Source organism: Alligator mississippiensis, chromosome 11, assembly GCF_030867095.1.
Source record: "Alligator mississippiensis isolate rAllMis1 chromosome 11, rAllMis1, whole genome shotgun sequence".
NCBI classification, from domain to species: Eukaryota; Metazoa; Chordata; order Crocodylia; family Alligatoridae; genus Alligator; species Alligator mississippiensis.
In genome coordinates, this window is record NC_081834.1 from 28,009,392 (window position 1) to 28,028,181 (window position 18,790).

At 45.0% G+C, this 18,790-nt stretch overlaps 1 protein-coding gene across 2 annotated transcripts in view; it reads right to left on the reverse strand.

The window, feature by feature from the left end:
* Positions 1 to 18,790, reverse strand: part of PTPN9 (protein tyrosine phosphatase non-receptor type 9) — a 58,370-nt gene that overhangs the window by 32,464 nt on the left and 7,116 nt on the right. The window contains exons 1-4 of one of the 2 annotated variants that reach the window (XM_019477814.2): positions 6,433 to 6,527; positions 6,187 to 6,330; positions 2,396 to 2,485; positions 1,356 to 1,480 (exon numbers count right to left, since the gene is read on the reverse strand). In XM_019477814.2, the coding sequence (XP_019333359.1) occupies positions 1,356 to 1,480; positions 2,396 to 2,485; positions 6,187 to 6,240 (269 nt within the window). In that variant the 5' untranslated portion in view covers positions 6,241 to 6,330; positions 6,433 to 6,527. Of the gene's footprint in view, positions 1 to 1,355; positions 1,481 to 2,395; positions 2,486 to 6,186; positions 6,331 to 6,432; positions 6,528 to 18,790 lie in introns of those variants that run through there. The other variant, XM_006265434.4, reaches the window with a different exon arrangement.

Below are 18,790 nucleotides of genomic sequence, written 5' to 3' on the forward strand. Positions count from 1 at the left end.
CTAAACCAGCCCAGATAAGCGTTCATCTAATCTGCACTTTAAAACCACCAGTGATAGAAACTTCACCATTTCTCTATGGGACCCGTTCCAGTACTTAACCACCCTCAGAGTTGGATTGCTTTTGTTGATATCCACTCTTAGTATCTGACAAAGTAGGCTGTTGCCTATGAAAACTCATTCCTCTCTGAACCAGTTCTTCTCTAGTGTCACCCTGCCCTGCCTTCTGCCCATCTTCAAACTAACATGGCTAACCACCTCCCTCATATCTAAAGACTCCTTGGTTGCAATTTAAGCCTGTTATGACTTGTCTTGTTCCAAGCAAGAGATGGAGAACAAGTCATTGCCACCTTCTTTTTAACAACCCTTTCTCAGTTTGAAGACTTATCAGATCCCCTTACTCAGTTCTTCCACCCTTTCCTCAGAGCTTATCTTTTATAGATTTTGACTCATCTGCATTGGGATAACAACCTGCAGGGCCAAATCACAAAAGGAGATGCCTCACTCGAATACAATCATTTAACTGCTTTTTGTCATTTTAAAGATCAAGATCTTTATTCAGCAGAATGTTGCATATGATAAAGAGAATCCCCAAAAAGACTGAAACCTTGAACTCCACTCCAAACTGTACCCCACCCAAAACTCTAGTTGCCCTGGACATGTAGGTAACAGACAAAGGAATACAAAAGAAAAAAAAAATCAACTCAAGGATCAGCATTTCTCCCTTCCTCCATCATGTGATCAGTCAGGTGGCAAATACAGATTAAAGCGTCACTGCACTTTTCTACCAGACAGAAATCCAACCCCCAGCTGCCTCCACCAGACAGACTTTGTGGCGAGTCTGGCAGGTCAATTAGTACAGACCTTTTGACCATTACACTCTATTATGTATCAGAGGATATGCTAAGGGCATTCAAGCACATCAGCCCAGAGTTACTCACCTTTCCCAAATAGCGTGTGAACTGGAGGAAAAAGATCTGTATGGTTACAAGAGTCATGAATGCCTGGAGCAGGGTTTTAGAATACTCCTGGTGTTGGTCCAGAGGTCCAGTCCCTGCATGTGCCCATATCTGGATACAACCAGAGATAATGACTGGAAATTTTACAAGGACTGGAGGCAAACAGGAAGGACACTGATTTCTCCAACAACAGGAGATTTTGGATAACAAGTCACGCAGCAGAGTGCATGCAGATGGAAACCCTGGGATCTGGCATTCTCTTTACCAGAGAGAATCACCCTACACAGACTGCAGTACACATCACATACATTTAAAGTGCATTGTGGAAAAGCAAGATGAGTAGCCAGTGTTAGGGACCTGAACAAGGCCAGTCCTGAGCTGGATAAATCTATGACTCACCTCTCTACAGCTCTGTCTAGCAGGTAAAACAGAGCCTGGAGCACCACGTGTTGGACGCTTTTATTGGGATGGTGTAACTTGGCAGTGAAGAGTGCAATAGAAGCCCCAGATGGGTCCCGCACACTCTAGAAGCAAGTCAAGAGAAAAGCATAATGAGCAGACAGAGAAAGTGAAGCAGCCTTTGTCAAAACTGAGTTACTAAAAATCTCTTGGGGCAGAAACCAGGTTGATCTGCATGAGCCTACAGAACCTAGCACAATGGGCCCAATCACTACAAAAATGTAACAGCAATGGAGGCTCTGTAGTGCAGTCTGGTGGGCATATGGCACCGCATGCATGCTTGTAGCTGACACATGCAGAATGCACCATGTGCAACTGAACACGCTGATTTGGAGTAGAAGGGGAAAGCAGTCTCAATATTAATTTACTTAGGAGCTTCCCTGCTTTGCTCACTGGGCACCATATGAGCAGGAAGAGAAGAGAATGCGCTCTCCTTGCTCCTTACATTCTTTTAATAGTTCTTTAAAACAAGCCAGAGATGGCAATTAAGCCCAGAGTGTGGAATGAGATGAGCAGGATATCTGCACTCCCCCCGGCTCCCCACAACAAAACCGGGTTAAGAGGGAAGAGGCTAGGACTAATGAGGACCTAATGTCAAGAACTGCATGGAAGATGCTACCCCATTCAGGAGTGTGCATGCCATCCTCAGGTCTGTTCCCCAGGGCCATCGCACACTGACACAGCCATCGGGAGAGGTAGAAGAGACTGCTATGAGGGGTGGAGAGTAGGCTCAGAATCTCCTGCTCTTCTCAGAGGTCCCATCTGGACTAATCCAACATCCAGAGTACCTGGCTCAGGGTACCAACTATAGGAGATGTTATGATGTAAGCATTACCATTGAGTTCTACCTCCCTAGCAAGATTCAGTTTTTCATAGTCCTCCACAAATCAACTGCTCCAAGACTACATCTGCATATAGGGAACTACTCATATAAACTGGGCTCATAGGAGAGAAAAGCCAGGGCCTGAGCTCACACTTACAAGGATGGTGAACTTTCCGCTGAGCAGCTCAGAGCGCAGAGGTTCCTCGTGAGGTTTCAGCTTCACAATTCCTTCCTTCAGCCTCGTTTCCTATGTGTTAAGATGCACAAACAACCACAGGTACAACAGATGGACTGTAGAACCTCTCATCAACTGCTAGTACTATTTCCTGTTCATCTGGGAATTACCAGAAAGATTGGGCCACTGTCACCACCCTTCCACACCCACACTGCTCCCACCTATTTACTGACAAAACCTTAGGCACCTCTGACCCAAACAAACTCCCATATCTGGACACCAGCAGTAGTTACCTCCTTAACTAATGAAGGATGGCCAGAAACACCAGAGACCAGCACCTGCTCCCAGCCTGGACATTTAGACTGCTTGCAGACATTAAAAAAAAAAAGTCCCCCAAAACCCTGATGCTTTACTTTAAACTTGGCGCATTTCCTCACTGAGCACAGGCATGGCCAGAAGAGGCAGCACATTAGTTGGACCTGGTTTGCCCAACTTCTGTATAGATCAGGCACTTTAGTGGGGCTTTTTTGGCACTTTTATCTAATACCCAACTGAATTAGCTATTAGATAAAATTGCCAAAAAGTCTTGCTGAAGCATCTGATCTATACAGATGCTGCAGAACTGAGTGCAACCAATGTGCTTCTTCTTCCAGTAATGCACTTTTTTTTTTTTTTTTTTAAACATCTGTAAGCAGCCGTAGGTAAGAATTGGGCAGTGGCACAGGATAGGTGGCAGACCAGTTCAACAGAGCATGGGCAGCCCACGTGCTAGGCACAGCCCAAAGTGGTTCTTTTGTAAAGAAGGCCTGAATGAAACAAAGTAATGCCCACTTCGCATGCACAATCAGAGCTGGATCTGCTCACAGAAAGTGAGTTTTCCCTCACTCCTTGTTCGTGTTCATCCTGCAGAGGTAATGCAGATACAGGAGAGCAAGCTACAGACTATTTTTCCTTTTGCAGGAACAGACCCAGTTACCAAAGCTCCAGGTCCAGTTACTAATTGCAGTACAAAGCCCCTGCAGGCCATGGGGCTGGCCAGATGCAACTCAAAATAGAATTTACCCTGAAAAGCCTTTGATACTGAGAGCAACATACCACAGGAAAAGAACCCAGGCTAACACACAACAGGGTGGATTTGCAGGGCTGGTTGTTAAGAGAAAACTGCTTTTCACTCCAAAACCAAGTACGTTTGACAGAGGCCGAAACACAAAATTGCACAGGGGCATTGCTGTAGCAACAATGCAGAGCCATTATCAGCTGTGATTGGTGGGCAAGTGTCCAGGCCCATAATACCAATGAGCTAACCAGCTCCTTGGAGAAAGTGCCCTAGTTCTCTATCTCTCCTCCATCAGCACTCCTGATTCAGCAAACTGTTTAAATACGTGTCTAATTAGGTCCCAGTGAAGTCAAAGAACTGTGCCTAGGCTTAAAATCAGGCACGTTCATAAGGACCTCACTGGATCAAGACCACAGAGAAGAAACTGGTGATGATATTTCACTGTCTCCAGGTTCATCTTGAGGATATTCCACCCTGATGGATTCTTTCAAAAGTTACCAGCCCAGGCACAAAAATCAACTGATCTGCCTTAAACATAGTAATGATGTCAACACTTCCAATAGCATTTCCTGGCCAGGTGACAGAATGTGAGAAGACGGCTGCCAGCACCATTACAGCATGCATCAATGTTCTCCCACTACTGGCCTGGACCTTGGCAAGGCTGTGTGGCATCCGCATTCATCTGTGACTCACATCCCAGAGGAGCAAGCTATTGGTTTGGTTTCCAGACTTGGGTTCCTCCTTGCTACCAGCCAGAGGGCACATGCAAGACCAAGAAGGGCTCAGCATCAGGTGGAGAAGCATACCACAGTGTTTTGTTAGAGGAAGTTGCTTTTAGGGACTGCTTGCTTGTTGTGCAGCTTGGAGGGGAGGGGAGGGAAGGGGTGGTGAGGAAGGCATATGGGTAGTGCACCACAGATGTTCTGTCTTTGGTTTTGAGTGAGGAAGAGGAGGGCATGACTCAAGCTCGTGGATACATTCAAAGTCTAGGAGAGGAGTGGGTGAACTTGAGGTTAGCACACAATACAGTTTGGTTCATGGCACTAACCAAATTTACTAGAAAAGCCTAGAGCCAGCTAATCTCTCATTACTCTAAGGAAGCACAGCCTAGGGACTATGACATGGGGCTGGGAATAGGGAGATCTGGTTTCCTCCAACTTGATCTATGACTTTGAGGGAGCCACTTGACCTTTCTGTGTGTCAGTCACCCAAACCTCTATTCCACTGAGAACAAACTGACACTCTTCGGGGATTTAAAGAGTTATAAACTGACCTTTTACAGTCCCCTATAGTCTCCCACATTTCCTTGGAGATGGTGAATCACCACTGGAATGACAGAGGGCTTACAAGCCTGGACCTGCCTTTTCAAAAGGTGCAGCTTTACCTAAATAAGTCAGCTGAAATGTTCAAGGGCAACCAACGATGCTTGGGATGTCCACCTAGATCTAGTTTACAGGTAAATCAGAAAGGGTTATACCTTTGCCTGAAAGATCTAGTTCTAATACAAGTCCCCAGCTGAGAGCTCAAAAGCACAAGTTCTCTAAATCCCTACTCACTTTGGGAACCAAGGCCTGGCTGTCTCCATATGCCTGCAGGCCTGAACAAGAGAACCTGGCTACCTCCTCTGCCAGGTATTTAGCAACCACACCTGAACCAAAAGACACAGGATATTTTACACAGGGTAGTTACAGATCCTCAGCTTAAAGTGAAGTACTTCCTCATCCCTTTCCTTAGTTTTTGAGGAGAGCTGTGCTAGGGCCCAGTAGCAGCAGACTGGGGCAGGGATGTAGTTTTAGGGTCTATAGAAGAAGAGTGGACTGAAACGCTAAGAACTGCATCTGTTGCTGTGGCTTTTGTGAGTTCAATGAATCCAGATTAACTCTTAACTTTCACGTGGGATAAACCATGTAAAATAGTTTGTCTCAGACTGACCAAATTCTCATAGATTGGAAAGGGGACATGCAGCTCCTTTTAGATTCAAAAGGAAAAAATCTATCAGTAATAAAAACCTTTACCTCACTTGAGCTCTGGCCCCTAACATGGAGCTCTGCTTTCCAAAAAAGGGAGCTGTAAACATCATCTAACAGCTTCTAGTGAAGAGGATTAGTCATGTTGCTTTAGGCACTTCTGGGAAGAGCAGATGCTCTGGTAAGAATGAAGGTAGAAGAACCTCCATAAATTAGAAAAGCAAAAGAGATGAACATGATTTTGGCATGGCATGGATCAGTAATTCCTAGGCATAGGAAGGGAGTAGGGTGCTGGATTTTGGCATGGCCTTAATACAAGACGGATATCAGCAATCCCTAGGATGCAGAGATCTGTAAAGATTTCCTGGAAAAAACTGTGATCAAGCAGTAGCAGAAGGGAAACATCTGACAGAATAATTCTGGAGGATGAACAAGTAAAACAACGTTTTTTTTCTTGCTATCATCATCACAGTAATGGCGGGGGGGGGGGGGGGGGGCGGAGATATATTTAGTACCTGGGCTGGTACATTTTCATGCTGATTTTGCATATTTGAAAGGCTACAGATCAGCTTTTTCACCAAAACAGCAATGTCAAAAGACAAGGAAAGAACCCCCCTCCCCACCCCCACTCCCTGAGAACAGCTTTTTTGCTGTGCATGAAATCACTGAACAGCAGGGAAAACCCATGCCTCCATCCAACCTTCCCACACCCCTTCCCCCTCCCATCAAGACCATTTCTGCTCACATACCCTGTAGGAGTGAAACAGTTCAATGGCTCTGAGGACATCAAACTTCCGGGCCATGAGAAATTTGACAGCAACGTTCCAGGAAAGCGGAGACACATTGTACTGTCCAGTCCACTTGTTAATCTCTTCCAGAAACTGCTTGGTGGCCTATTTGAGAAAGAGACAGAGACACATGGTAAGAAGAGAGGGAACAGAAACTTACCAGTATTTATACACGTTAAATCCCAAGGCAAAGGAGTAATTTATTACACAAACTATTCCAAAGTCCAGTCTAACCCCATTTTGTATCTAAAAATGTACGCAGAACCAAATGAAGAGGTGATACATGATGGATAAAGGTGAAAACAATGAACTGGGAGCTGAGCTCCCAGGTTAATGCAAATCCCCAGCCAAAAGCAGCCTGTAAAACCAGAGAGAGAAAGACATGAGATGATTGGATGCTCTACAGGGCCAGTGTATAGCAGGCTGTACCAATCGCTGCAGCAACACTCTTCATCACCAACCCTGCCAGCCAATGATACCAGTCAGAACAAACCAGTGCTCTCTGTAACTGAGCCATGAAAGAGCCAGGATCATTCATTGGTGCTCTGTGAGCTAAGGCATCCAGTTGCTATTCTCCTCTAATGCAAGCTTCCAAAACTGGTGCTGCTTGCTATGGCAGCTGAAAGAGGCACAGGGAGTGATCAGATACACAGGTCATGGCTACCTGTGATCAGTTATACCCGCCTCCCTGGGCTGAGCCTGCAAAACCACTGTGCTTTGGAAGCCCACAGGGTGGCAATGCATTCGGCAAGGAGGGGGACCTGCTGGACACCTGCTCAGAATGTCCTGGCAGGCCCCATGGTGGCTGGAGGCATTGCAGTCCCAGCCTCCTTCCCTTATCATCAGGGGTTATTGTTCTCAGCCATGCCCTGAGAGGCATCCCCCACCTCAGACCCACGTTAATCTCCTTCCAACACTAACTTTGTGCTCTCATTACTACCCTAAATTATTTACTTCAAGGACACCAAAGTAAGGCAAAGCAACACAGCTAATGATGTTCCCAGCACTTTGCTCTGCTCTTCTCAGACATAAGATCCAAGAGTCCGTTGCATTCTCCTCTGCCTCAAGCTGCGTTATTTATATGGTACAGGAAGGAAACACTCATTTCCATACAATAAATGCCAAATACAGGCTCCCCCCCCCCACCATTCCCGCAGAGATTACAGTTTAAAGGTCAAAGCAGGCACAATCCAATACAACACATGCCACACATAGGGTAGGTTGGTAATTACTTGGGTGCTGCATGGAGCAATCGGGACCTTCCGTGGTAATGGAGAGAACTAGGCGTTTTCTGGTGGGAAGACTGCTCTAGCAGTCAGGTGAGGTAAGGGAGAGGCCACAAAGAGTGAAAACGTGGGACAATCAGGAGCAGTCAGGGCAGGGAGAGGGTGGAAACAGTGCCCGGCCACAGGATGAGGGGGGACCTCTGGAGACAGGCCCCTGGCCACAAGGAGGGCACGCACACAGGAATGGAAGAAAGGGCAAGGCCAGTGCAGAGACAAGGAAAAGGGAGGCTGGTCAGGGCAGAGGAGCTGTGGATGGGAGAAGGGTTATGCTGAGGGATGCTGCCAAGAATGAGAAGACAGGAGAGGAGGAAGTTGCAGGTATCAGGACAGTAAAGGATGAAACAACCCAGTGGCAGGGACTGAAAACGATGGACAAAGTTGAAGCAAATGGCTTGGTAAAAGCCAAGAGGAGGGGCAGAAGACCCAAGACCTTGTGGGGAAGTAAAGGACAGTGCTTCTGGGTACAGGGGCAAAGACATGGAGCAGCAAGGAACTAAAAGCTCTAGGTAGGATATATGAGTTTGAGGCTGCCGCAGCACATCCAAGGGTTGGGTTTCTGACAGGCCAAGAAGTATATTCAGCAGGAGTCCCTGCATGCCCATCAGAAGTATTTATATGGGGTTTGGGAGGCAAATCCCATAGGTATTTGCTTTTTAAAGATAACGAGACAACTGCTCAGAGCTGAGCGCCACATGGGCTTAAAAACCAGCTGCAGCTAGGAGCCCCAACCCCAGGCATTCCTTCACTGAAAACCCGGCAGGAAGAGTGACAGACAGATGCACCATTTAAAAGGGTGGATGACAAAGACAGAGGCATCAGCAGAAGGTTTTACTAACCCTGTCCCCACCCTCTGAAACACCATGTTAACTGGGAACCAGTTAAACACCAAACCAGAGAAACAAGCTTGACAGACTGAAACAACAAACATCAAAGTGACCGATGAGGGAAGAGGCCAATGCCTCTCTACAGCCAGAGGAGAAGCAGTCAGTAGCGGTCTGAGGATTGGACAGCACAGGCAAAGCGAACAAAGGAAGATGAGGGCAAGGAAGGAGGAAATAAAACTACAGTCAACACAGTGGGGCCAGATCCTGCTGCTTGCTACACCTCACATTGCCAGCGAATTCCACAAGCCCATGTGTCTGTAGCCCTGGGGTGGGGCTGTCATTTCCCCTGTGGGCTCTCCAAGATGATGGTTCACTTTTGTAGTCATAATATTTTTGCTGACCTCCTGATGAGCTTTTGCAAAGATCCCATAACAACAGAACCCCATGTTTTTTTTTGCTGTGAAAACACCGTGAAAAACTTCCACCCCTGCTGGGATGAAAATAATTTAATTTAAAAAATAAATAACTGACAATGTCTCAATGAAGAGAAACAAGAAAGATGCCAAGAGCCCTTTGGAGAATGTAGTATATTGTGCAGCATGACAAAAGACTGCTTGGTTAATCTACACCATTGTCCTGCTTCAGGCTACAGCAATACCAGTCCTCATGATTTTACTGCCAGGATCATGATATTTGGTGTCCTTCTTAAAGTACTAGCACCTGGAGTCATGTGAATATGGCTTTCATTTAAAAAGTTTCTAGATCTAAACACTGCAAGAGAAGTTTGGGGATGTGACTTCAAAACCTAAACAGATGGCAAATAAAAAGAACCCAAAATGCATTAGGGTCTGACTCATGATGACTTTTGAAACCCTGGGCTATTCACCAGAGAGACCACAAATGGTTTAACATCTTCAAAGCGCCCTAGGACCTGCTAGTGAATAAGGCACTGGACTGTTTCAGGGCTCCTGGGTTCTATTCCTGGCTCTGGCACTGACTTGATGCATGACCAAGGGCAAGCCATTTAATCTTCCTGTGCTTCAGTTTCCCCTTACAATATGAACAGATGAGAGAGACAAAACATGGAAGCTCGTTGCCACAGGGACTGACTCTTAAGAGGTGTCTGCACAGCCTCTTGCACAGTGGGGCACAGAGATTGAATATAACCTCAATCTCATACTGCAGTACAAACACTGAACAGCTGCACTTTAAAAAAAAAAAAAAAAAATACTAAGCAACTCTGAAAGCATCTCTAACTCCAGAAAATTACAGTCTGAAGCTGCCTCCTGCTGGCCAGCCTGTTGCCCCAGCTCAGAATTTAGGAACCATTTTTACAGACTGGGCTGTACAGCAGGTGAATGAGCTAATCTACCAAATGGCATGGTGTTCATAGATGTGACAAATCTATTGCTGCCCTCTCCCTAGACATTACTCCTGCTACTTCCTCTCTGTAGATGTTGCAGTTTCCCCTTAGAAGTGGATACAATTAGCCAAGTTCTGTGGGATAAGCAAGGACCTTACTCTGTATTTATACTAAAGCTGGCAACATTATGACAGCCTGAACAGGAACAATACAGGCAGTCCTCCACTTACAAGGTTTCAAGTTACATTTATAAATTGACACCCTGTTTCAACTTTCTGACCTCAGTTTTGACTTTACAAGGCTTGATCTGACGCCACGCCACATCAGTGAACAAGTTTGCTGCGTCGCCCATCTCCCTGGAGAACATTTGTCCAAACTTCCTTGAACATTTTCTTTAAGAAAGCAGACGAGACTCCAGAAAAACCTGCAGCCAAGACTCCCGAGAAGACCCCAACCAAGAACCCTTCAAAAAGTCCAGCAAAGTCACCTCAAAGAAGTCCTTCCAAATCAATATAAATGCTATTTAAAATATAAATATATGAATGTAGCTATATTACTCATCTATAATTGACCGAGTATAAAATTCTTGGTTATTTTTGGTGAAAATAGGGCATCGGGCCTTGGTTCAGGAACCAATCCCCCATTATAACATTGTTTCCTATGGGAAAAATCGGTTCCGAGTTACGTTTCGACTTAAGATGCGTTTTTCAGGAACCAATCGTGTTGTAAGTCCAAGGACTGCCTGTACTGCCCCAGTGCCTGTGTATGTCACACAAAGGTGGCTACACTTCTTCCATTTTGGGAGCTTATCCGAACCAGAAGTAATATAGCATAGCACTGGGCATATGTCAATAGGCTCTGGCTCTTAGCAGAGCTTACTAGTGTGAACAGAGTTGCAGGATGGTGGCTACACTTCTGGTTTAGGAGATGAACTGTATCTCCTTTCTGGCTGTGCGATCTCACGATGGCACTCCCCAGAGCCCTAGCAAGGTGGTGCCTGTATTCCTCAGACAGAACTTTAAAGTGGGACAGGTCTGAAGCAGTGCAAAGCATAATCACAGTATAGCAGCAGCTCATCAATGGGAGCTAGGAAACACAGGAGGCTGAGAAATGTGTTCTTTCCAAGCAGTTTTCTTCCCAAGATTTTCCCTCCTCCTCCCTCATTTTACGGGCTTCTACAACAGCCAAGAGGACATGCAGAAACAGAAATAGATTTGAAAACTTTTAGATACTAGAAACATTAGTGAAGTTTCAACCTGGGAAAGAAAAATTTGGTCTAATGAATAATAAGAACCAAGTTATTGTTCCCAAATAGGTACAAATAATGAGAAGCAAATTATTGTTCCCAAATAGATGTAGAAATGCCTAGCAGGGAAACGGGTGACTCCACTGGTGACTGGAGAAAGGGGCGCAGTGAGGGGATGGAATCAAGGAAGGACAGGACAACTGAATATAGAACTGTGTTGGTCTTCAGAAGTCTTCCTTCTTGTACAAGTGGCTCAGTTTTGTTGGAGGGTGCAGAAAATAACATGTGGGCTCTGGGTTCACATAGAACAGAAAGGGAAGTAAGGAACTTCAATTGCATCAAGGGAGGTTTAGGTGAGATATGAGATAGAGCTTTCTAACTTTGAGGGTAGGCAAGCACTGGGACACAACACATAGAGAGACTGTAGCAGTTTTAAGTGTAGGTCAGACGAACATTTGTCTGGGATGATTCAAACAGGGATAATCCAACCTTGAGCAGGCACTGGACAAAAGGGCTGGATTTGATGAACTCTTGAAGTCCTCTCTGACCCTATGTCTCTATGAGTCTATGTGAATGAACAGTTACTGGGTTTGGGCCTTAGTATGGTTGAGTTGAAAAATGCATAGCCCGGTAGATGCCCCAAAAGCAAATAAATTGGTAACAGGGACCAAGTATCCAAGACAGATGGAGAGAGCTAAACCTAACCAGTCAGTAGGCTGGGGATGTATTTCTTTTCTTTAAGAAACTAAGTTTGAACAGTGAGAAGCCTTGTACATCTGAAGAATAAATATGCTTGCAAAGTGATTCACATAGGACACCTTTTGTGTTTTTTTGTCATAAAACCTGTGAGATCCATAGTGGAAAACATAACGCTCTAAATCTTTAAAAAAAAAATTAAATCTCCTTTAAAGCTCCCAGTCCAACAAGCCAACACACTAACTAGGATAAATCAGTCACTTTTACAAACTGGCAACCAAATGAACAATCAAGAACTGCAATCAGAGTTGAACAGCTCCAGCTTTTTGACTATTCATCTAATTTTCAAAGTCAGATTAGGACCCAAGTTAGTTTATAAGAAAGGGTTTTGAACCAGCACAATTGCAAAATTGCACACTTCTGTCAGTGGAAGTGCCCTGGATTTTCATTGGCTTTAGCTCTGCATCTTCCAGTGTCTCCTTTGGCATTGGCACATTTAAGCCTGGGTCAGCAGCAGAGAGGATTAGTGCTACACTCCTGCAGCATGAAAACCTGATTGAGGATGCAAGTTGTCTATGTACCTAGATAATGAAGCTACAGGAGCAGGACAGTGTAAAGCACATTATAACCACACATTCAGCATAGGACATAACACACATTAAATAAAACTCTGAAGGGGAAAAATAATTCCCAATAAAAGGAAATTAAATGCTTTTCAATTTTTTTTTCATTCACAGAACCCAGGGGTGAACCAAAAGCTTACAAACACTTTATAAAGCTAAATCTTTGAAATTTATTTCCTCTTTTACTTACCTGCCAAGACCCAAGGTTCACTGCTCTGTTGTTTCCCAGGCAGGCACTGGTGACAAGGGAAACCCTTCCAAGCAGGCAGCCTAAGAGAGGATTGTTCATTGCTGCAACTTGGACATCTGCGTTCACAGGAACAACACAGGCCTCTCTCAACAAGGGTCTTGACAGGTTAAACTCAATGTTTTTGTTTCTTTTTTACAATGCCTTTATTTGTGCTTTTAATGCCACACACGTATTGTGTGAACAACTGCAAGCCAAATTCTGATGTGAGCTATGTGATTACAATTCCCACTCAAGTCAATGAAAGCTGACTGCACTTAGCAGAAGACAGAATTTTACTGGTTTGTCTGTGCAAGGAATGTGCCCGTTTGATCACCCAAGTGACTTCCAATAATCTAAGCCAAAATTTCAAAACATAGCTCTTAACTAGTGCACAGCCAGACAACTTCAAGGAGCTCCTAATCATAGTAGTGTCAGAGAGGACCCAACTAAGAACAGTCTCACCATGCTAGGTGCTACTTAGACACTTGCTGCCTTGGCAACTTCATAATCCAAGCGGCCAAGACAAACCAATAGTACAACAGGGTAATTTGTGCTAGGTCACAATCAGGATGGTTGCAAAGTGAAATAGAAACCAGGTCTCTTGACTCCCAATCCAGTGCCTTATCTGGTAGCACCCATCATCTAAAAAGTGTTTCTTACGTTTTCCCCACAGTAGCTAAACTTCATCTTAAACAGTTTATTGTATTTGGGGTTAAAATGCCTTCCAACTTAACTTTCTGGGCACATACAACTCCAGCTAAGTGTGCCAGCACAGATCCACCTTTAAATGCAAGCAGGCCTGCACACATCAACATAAAACCAAACTACCCTTTGGGTAAAAAGAAGCCCTGAAAGAGCCAGAAGGATTAAGACAGGCTTAATAAAGAAGAGTATTAATCAGATTATAAAGGATTAAATATAATGGGTGGGGATAGAGAATAAAAGATTCTACTTTTTAAAGTTGAACTTCTCTCTCACTCCACTTTCAATTATTGGCCTTTTTATGGACTGCCACGCCAAACAGCAGATGGCAGAGCATGCTGTCTTTTGTAGTAAAAAGACAAAATTAAGATTAATATTCTCAATTCACCTCCCACATTTTTACAGCTGTTAAATAGCATGCAGTAAAACAACTCCAGGGAGCTCCTAGCTCCAGTAAGACCTATCTTTTCTAATGCAACGTAGCTCTCAGACTGTCCCACGGTACTGGAAGCTCAGAGTTCCTTAGGATTTTCCTCCTCCATGTTTTGAACTCCTGATGAGAGAGAGATAGAGAAGAAAAGAAAGAGAGAGAGAGAGACTGTGAGACAGACAGAGAGAAAGACTGGCATGGCTACTGCCTCAAACAACTTCTTGCTTCAAAAGGTGCACACACAAAGGATGCTCTCACAATGCTGCTGACCCCTTGGCTCCAGCACACAGGCCATCTGTCTGGTGGTGGTGTGTTTTCTTCACCTATTTAGGATTCAAATATGCTTCCTCCTCCCCCGCCCCGCCAGACAAACCCCAGCAGAAAGGACACAGCCAAACAAACAGGCATAATGAACTGAAGTCACCCATCCCAAGACAGCAAACAGGAAGAGCCGTTCCGAAATTAAGGAATTTTCCATGATACCAAGCATTGTGCAAGAACAACAAACACCGCAAGAAAGAAATAAATAAATAAATAAATAAATAGAGAACAAAAAACAGTTAATGCCGGCTTTCAAGTACTAACATCACAGAGGGAACAGGAAAAAATTTGGACGCTTGAGGCGGCGGTGTAGCGTGTCAGGCAGCTCTGGAGAGCCTGAAAGCCCCAGACTGACTGGAATTATTCTGAGCTATTCAGCATGAAAAGCTCCTCAGCGTTAATGACTTCCTACGGGAGGAAGTGAAGGGCCTGAGTTTATCAGCACTTCACCAGCCATGTGTGACTGGCCCAGGCTGGGAAAATGTAGGGCTCTGAAGAAAAGCCTGACATCATTCCCAACACAGCTGAAAGGGCACCAGGAGGGCAAGACCACTGCTCTTGCAAGGAAACCAGGGTCCTTCCATTTTCACTTCCCTGCTTTACCCTGCTGAAGTTGTTTGCTTAACAAGTCAGAAGGACCCTTGGCTTTTTAGTTATCCATAAGCACAGCTGCTCCTACGGCAGCGCGTACACAGAGTATACTCTGTGTACATGCTGCCTTTTAAACAAGCACACTGGAGAGGGAAATGCTCCTTCCCCCTCTCTACCACTTGCCCAACCCACCTCCCTTCCCTACTCCCCCCCAGGGCTGGCAAAAGCATAGCTTTAGTGTAGACATGGTTGTTATTTTCACTGAACCACTGACCAGACTCCAACCAAAACCAGGTCCCTAATGAACAGCTTTATAACCATGAGGGTAGTTAAAGGCCGGAACAGATAATTAGAGCAACAGGGTGGAGTCTCCATCACTAGACATTTTTGAGCACGGCTTAGACAAGCATTTATCTGGACTGCTTTAGACAGTGATGATTCTGCACTAGCTAACCTCCTGAGGTCCCAGCCAGCCCTATCTTTCTGAGAGTACTGGCCATCATACAACCAAGGCTGCAACTTTACGATACAGTGGTGTTCAGTCATGGGGCTAGTCTATAGCAAAGCTCCTTCTGCTCCTGTCAGCCATGGAGCTGTAGCAGTATTAGCACCGGTGGGAAGTCTCTCCCTTCTGTGTAGACATAGGTCACAGGACCTGTGTCCACCTAAGTTCAGGTGCCTGTATGTCCCACAAACCCGTGTGGAAGCCATGCTAGAATGTTGCCCTTCTGGCACTGAAAGAGGACTCCAGCAGCAAAAACTTCCTCGCAATCAGTTCATATCAAAGCTGGCTGGGACTCCAGCAGCTAGCACTTTTCAGAAGAGCAACTAGTCCATAGCAGCTAACCCCCCAGGACTCTGGAGCTTTTCCCAAACAGTGCTGTGAGCTAGGACCTTCCCAAAAAGATTCTGGCAGTGCCCCAGTCAGCACTGACCAAGATTTCAGGTTGAGCCCAAGCAGCCTGTAACCTGCCATCCTAAATACACTTTCAATAACAAGAAGTCATTCCTCTAGGGGATGCTATTTGCAATGGTGTCACATGCTTGATGGTCCTCTTTCCATCACTTGTCTTTTAATGATGCATGTTTTTATTTCTGTTCCCTCAGGGAGCTGGGGTGGTGCTGTCTTTCCTTCCTGCAAACCCCCTACACCTCCTCCAAAATTATCTCAGCTGAACCCTCAAGCTAGAGACCCCAGGGACGCAAACAGGTGGTAAGCAGCACATTCTAATGCAATTATTAACACAGGCACATCCTGTTTCCAGCAGATGGTACTTGCATTTGGGACACTGAGTGCCCAACTACATAAGCAGAAAGAAGGGAGAGGGAAGGAGGCAGGAAAAAGGGAAGCTTGAATTCTTCCCACTGGACAGGCAACACAACAAAAGCTGGCAGCACAGCTGACCAACCCCAACCATCCACAGAGATATCGGAGCACCTCAGCCATATCAGACGAGGCTTCTACCTTAACCCCTACCAGCTTGGAGCTTGCTCACAGAATTACCTGAAATTTGTCACACAAGGAGCTCAGCTCAGAAGAGATTTCTTGAATCCCAACCCCTACCCCCAGAAAGTTTGCAGAAAGCACATTTAGTTATTTTGGAGCTATGTGTGTGTGTGGGAGGGGAAAAAAATGGCACTTTTCAGCCATGAAGAAAACAGATGTTTTGGATCTGGATTACTCACTTAGCCCAAGTCAGTAACACCATGGTTGCTTAAACATTTGTTTGGACCTCTGTTCCTTCACCGAGTGGAAGAGGACAGTTAGCTTTGAGTGTCCTCTGCTGAATTTCATGGATGTAGTGGGGGCCCATCCAGTCCTTGATGCCAGTTAGAATAGCCTCAGAGCTGCTCATATTTATGTCTAGGTCAGTAGTTCTCAACCTCTGTAGATTCAAGCAGCACTGTGTAAGGTTAGACTCAAGGCCCCGCTCAGAAAATCCCAGCTCTTAGCTTTCTCTCATTTCTCAACTGTAGAAAAACAGAGTATTTCTGCTGCAAAGAACTCTGAAAAACCACAACAGGCCTGAATGTTTTTGACACTACAGAATCCTACCTAAAGTCTCTGGCAGGGGGCTGGACCCAATGATCTTATGAGGTTCCTTCTGGCCCTAATGTCTATGGAACCCATGAAATCTCTGGATTCATCTTGTGAGGCATGTGTAGGTGTTTGCACATCCAACAGTGTGGACGCTGTGTGGCACCTTTAGAAGGATTTTGCAGCACCCCAGGGAGCCACACCACTATGATTGACAACCGCTGCCCTAGACTCTGGGTGGGAATAGTCAGCAAGCACTATGCTCTGTCCTATCTTTGTCCTTCTACCCCCTACTCTCTAGCACTGCAGGTCATGGAGAGGAGGCAGCACAGAGGTGCTAAGATGATTCACTACCAAGTAGACAGCCCTCTGCACCATGGATAATCCCTGGGGGGTTGAAGAAGACAACAGGGCCCTTCAAACACGGAGTGCTCACAGCAGGGATTTGTACTTTTATTTTGCACAATGCACCTTTGGCACTCTCTCAGTAAGAAACAGATGCATTACATTCCCCCCACCCACCCCAAGAGAACCCCCCACCAGCAGAATGCATGTACTCAGCTTGTATAGAGTCCAGGATCACATCTTATCTAGAACAGCCTGTGCTGTTCAATCATAACCACCAATGTGAAAGATGCACGGCCCACACCAGAGGGTAGTGCCATGCCTTTGATTTACAAAAGGTAGCTTTAGAAATTATACTACAATTGAAAAATAATTTTCTGAGAACACTCAGCATCATACTTTCTTTGCTGAGCTAAACACATGCTGATGCATGATATTCAGAACAGCTAAATGGGAAAGATATTTGCAAAGGATCATTCTCTTAGCTGCCTACAGTTTCAATTGATGGGGGGAGGCAGTTGAAATCAAGCAGAGCTCTCTAAGTAGCCAGAAACTTATTTTACACAGGGAGAACTTTCTGCTTGCCATAATAAGTCTCTCTAAATCTTCAGTCAATCTCCAGCACAGTTGTTGAAAAAGGAAATATTTATGCACATGAGGCCAATTAACTTAGGTGATGAATTGGGGGGGGGGGTATCTCTTTCAGAAGGATTGGGACTTTTTGCTGTATAGCAACTTGCATAACAAAATCAGATGATATAGCACATGTACGAGTGCATCCTGGAATGAATAAATTCTGGGATTCACAGAGGAACTCAGTTGAGTAATTTCTGAGAAAGGAATCAGTGCTCTCCATTCCCAGTAGATAAGGTCATCACAAGACACCCTTGTTGGCCAGCTCACTCAAGAAGGAGTGAATGGTGGTGGAAGCTGAACTACACACCCCTGCTTCTCCAGAGCTGATCCCTCCAGGTCTGCAGGAAATCTTACATTACCAGTGACTCCACTGTACTATCTTGGTTCTGTAGGAGGAACAGAGGATTTAAATGCCAGCATTTAAATGGCAGCTGGGTTTAGGCCCTGCTTTAATGGAAAATATTCACAGAGAAAGGAAGCTGGGCACATTCACCTTTTGCACTGAATGTGTTAAGGCAGGGATTCATAACATTTTGTTCATGGGTGCATAACAAAATATATGTTCAATGTAGGTCACACAACAGGCCTTTACATACACAAAAAGAAGAATCCAGTGTCACTCACTGCCAAACTCAAATGACTACTGAACACTCAATATCTACAGTCTTGCTGATCTGCTGCTTCTGTCAAGGATGGCCACCATTAAATGTCCCTTTGCAGATCCCAGGTGCATACTTTTTGGCCACAAGTAGCCAATGGGTCACCCTTTGCAAATGCCTGGTTACAAGTTTACTAACGCTAGCAAGGCGGGTTGGCCTGTAGCTCAAACAAGCAGGCCAACTGTGGGAAAAGCAGAGATCTCAGTGCAGTTGCTGGCTGAAATAGATCCGTTTCAGCTAAGGATATAATTCTTTGTTAGACGTCTGTGTAGAACTTCTACCCTTTTCCTATCATGCTTTGCCATTTGTACTCATCATTGCCAGGAAACAGTCTCTCCATGAGTGTTATGGCTTTCAAAACCGCACACTCTATAGTTCTGGAAGCAACACCCCTTTCATTAGGACTTCTGTTTTAACTCTCACTTTCCTCAACAATCCCCTTTCAGCTGGAGATGCTATTACAGGATGTATGCATTTTTGAATTAAGAAAAGCCAAGAGAAAAAAAATGCATCCAATTAAAAAAAAAAAAAAAAAGCTAGCCTAAAATAGTTTCACAAGTGGCATTTCCAAAAGCA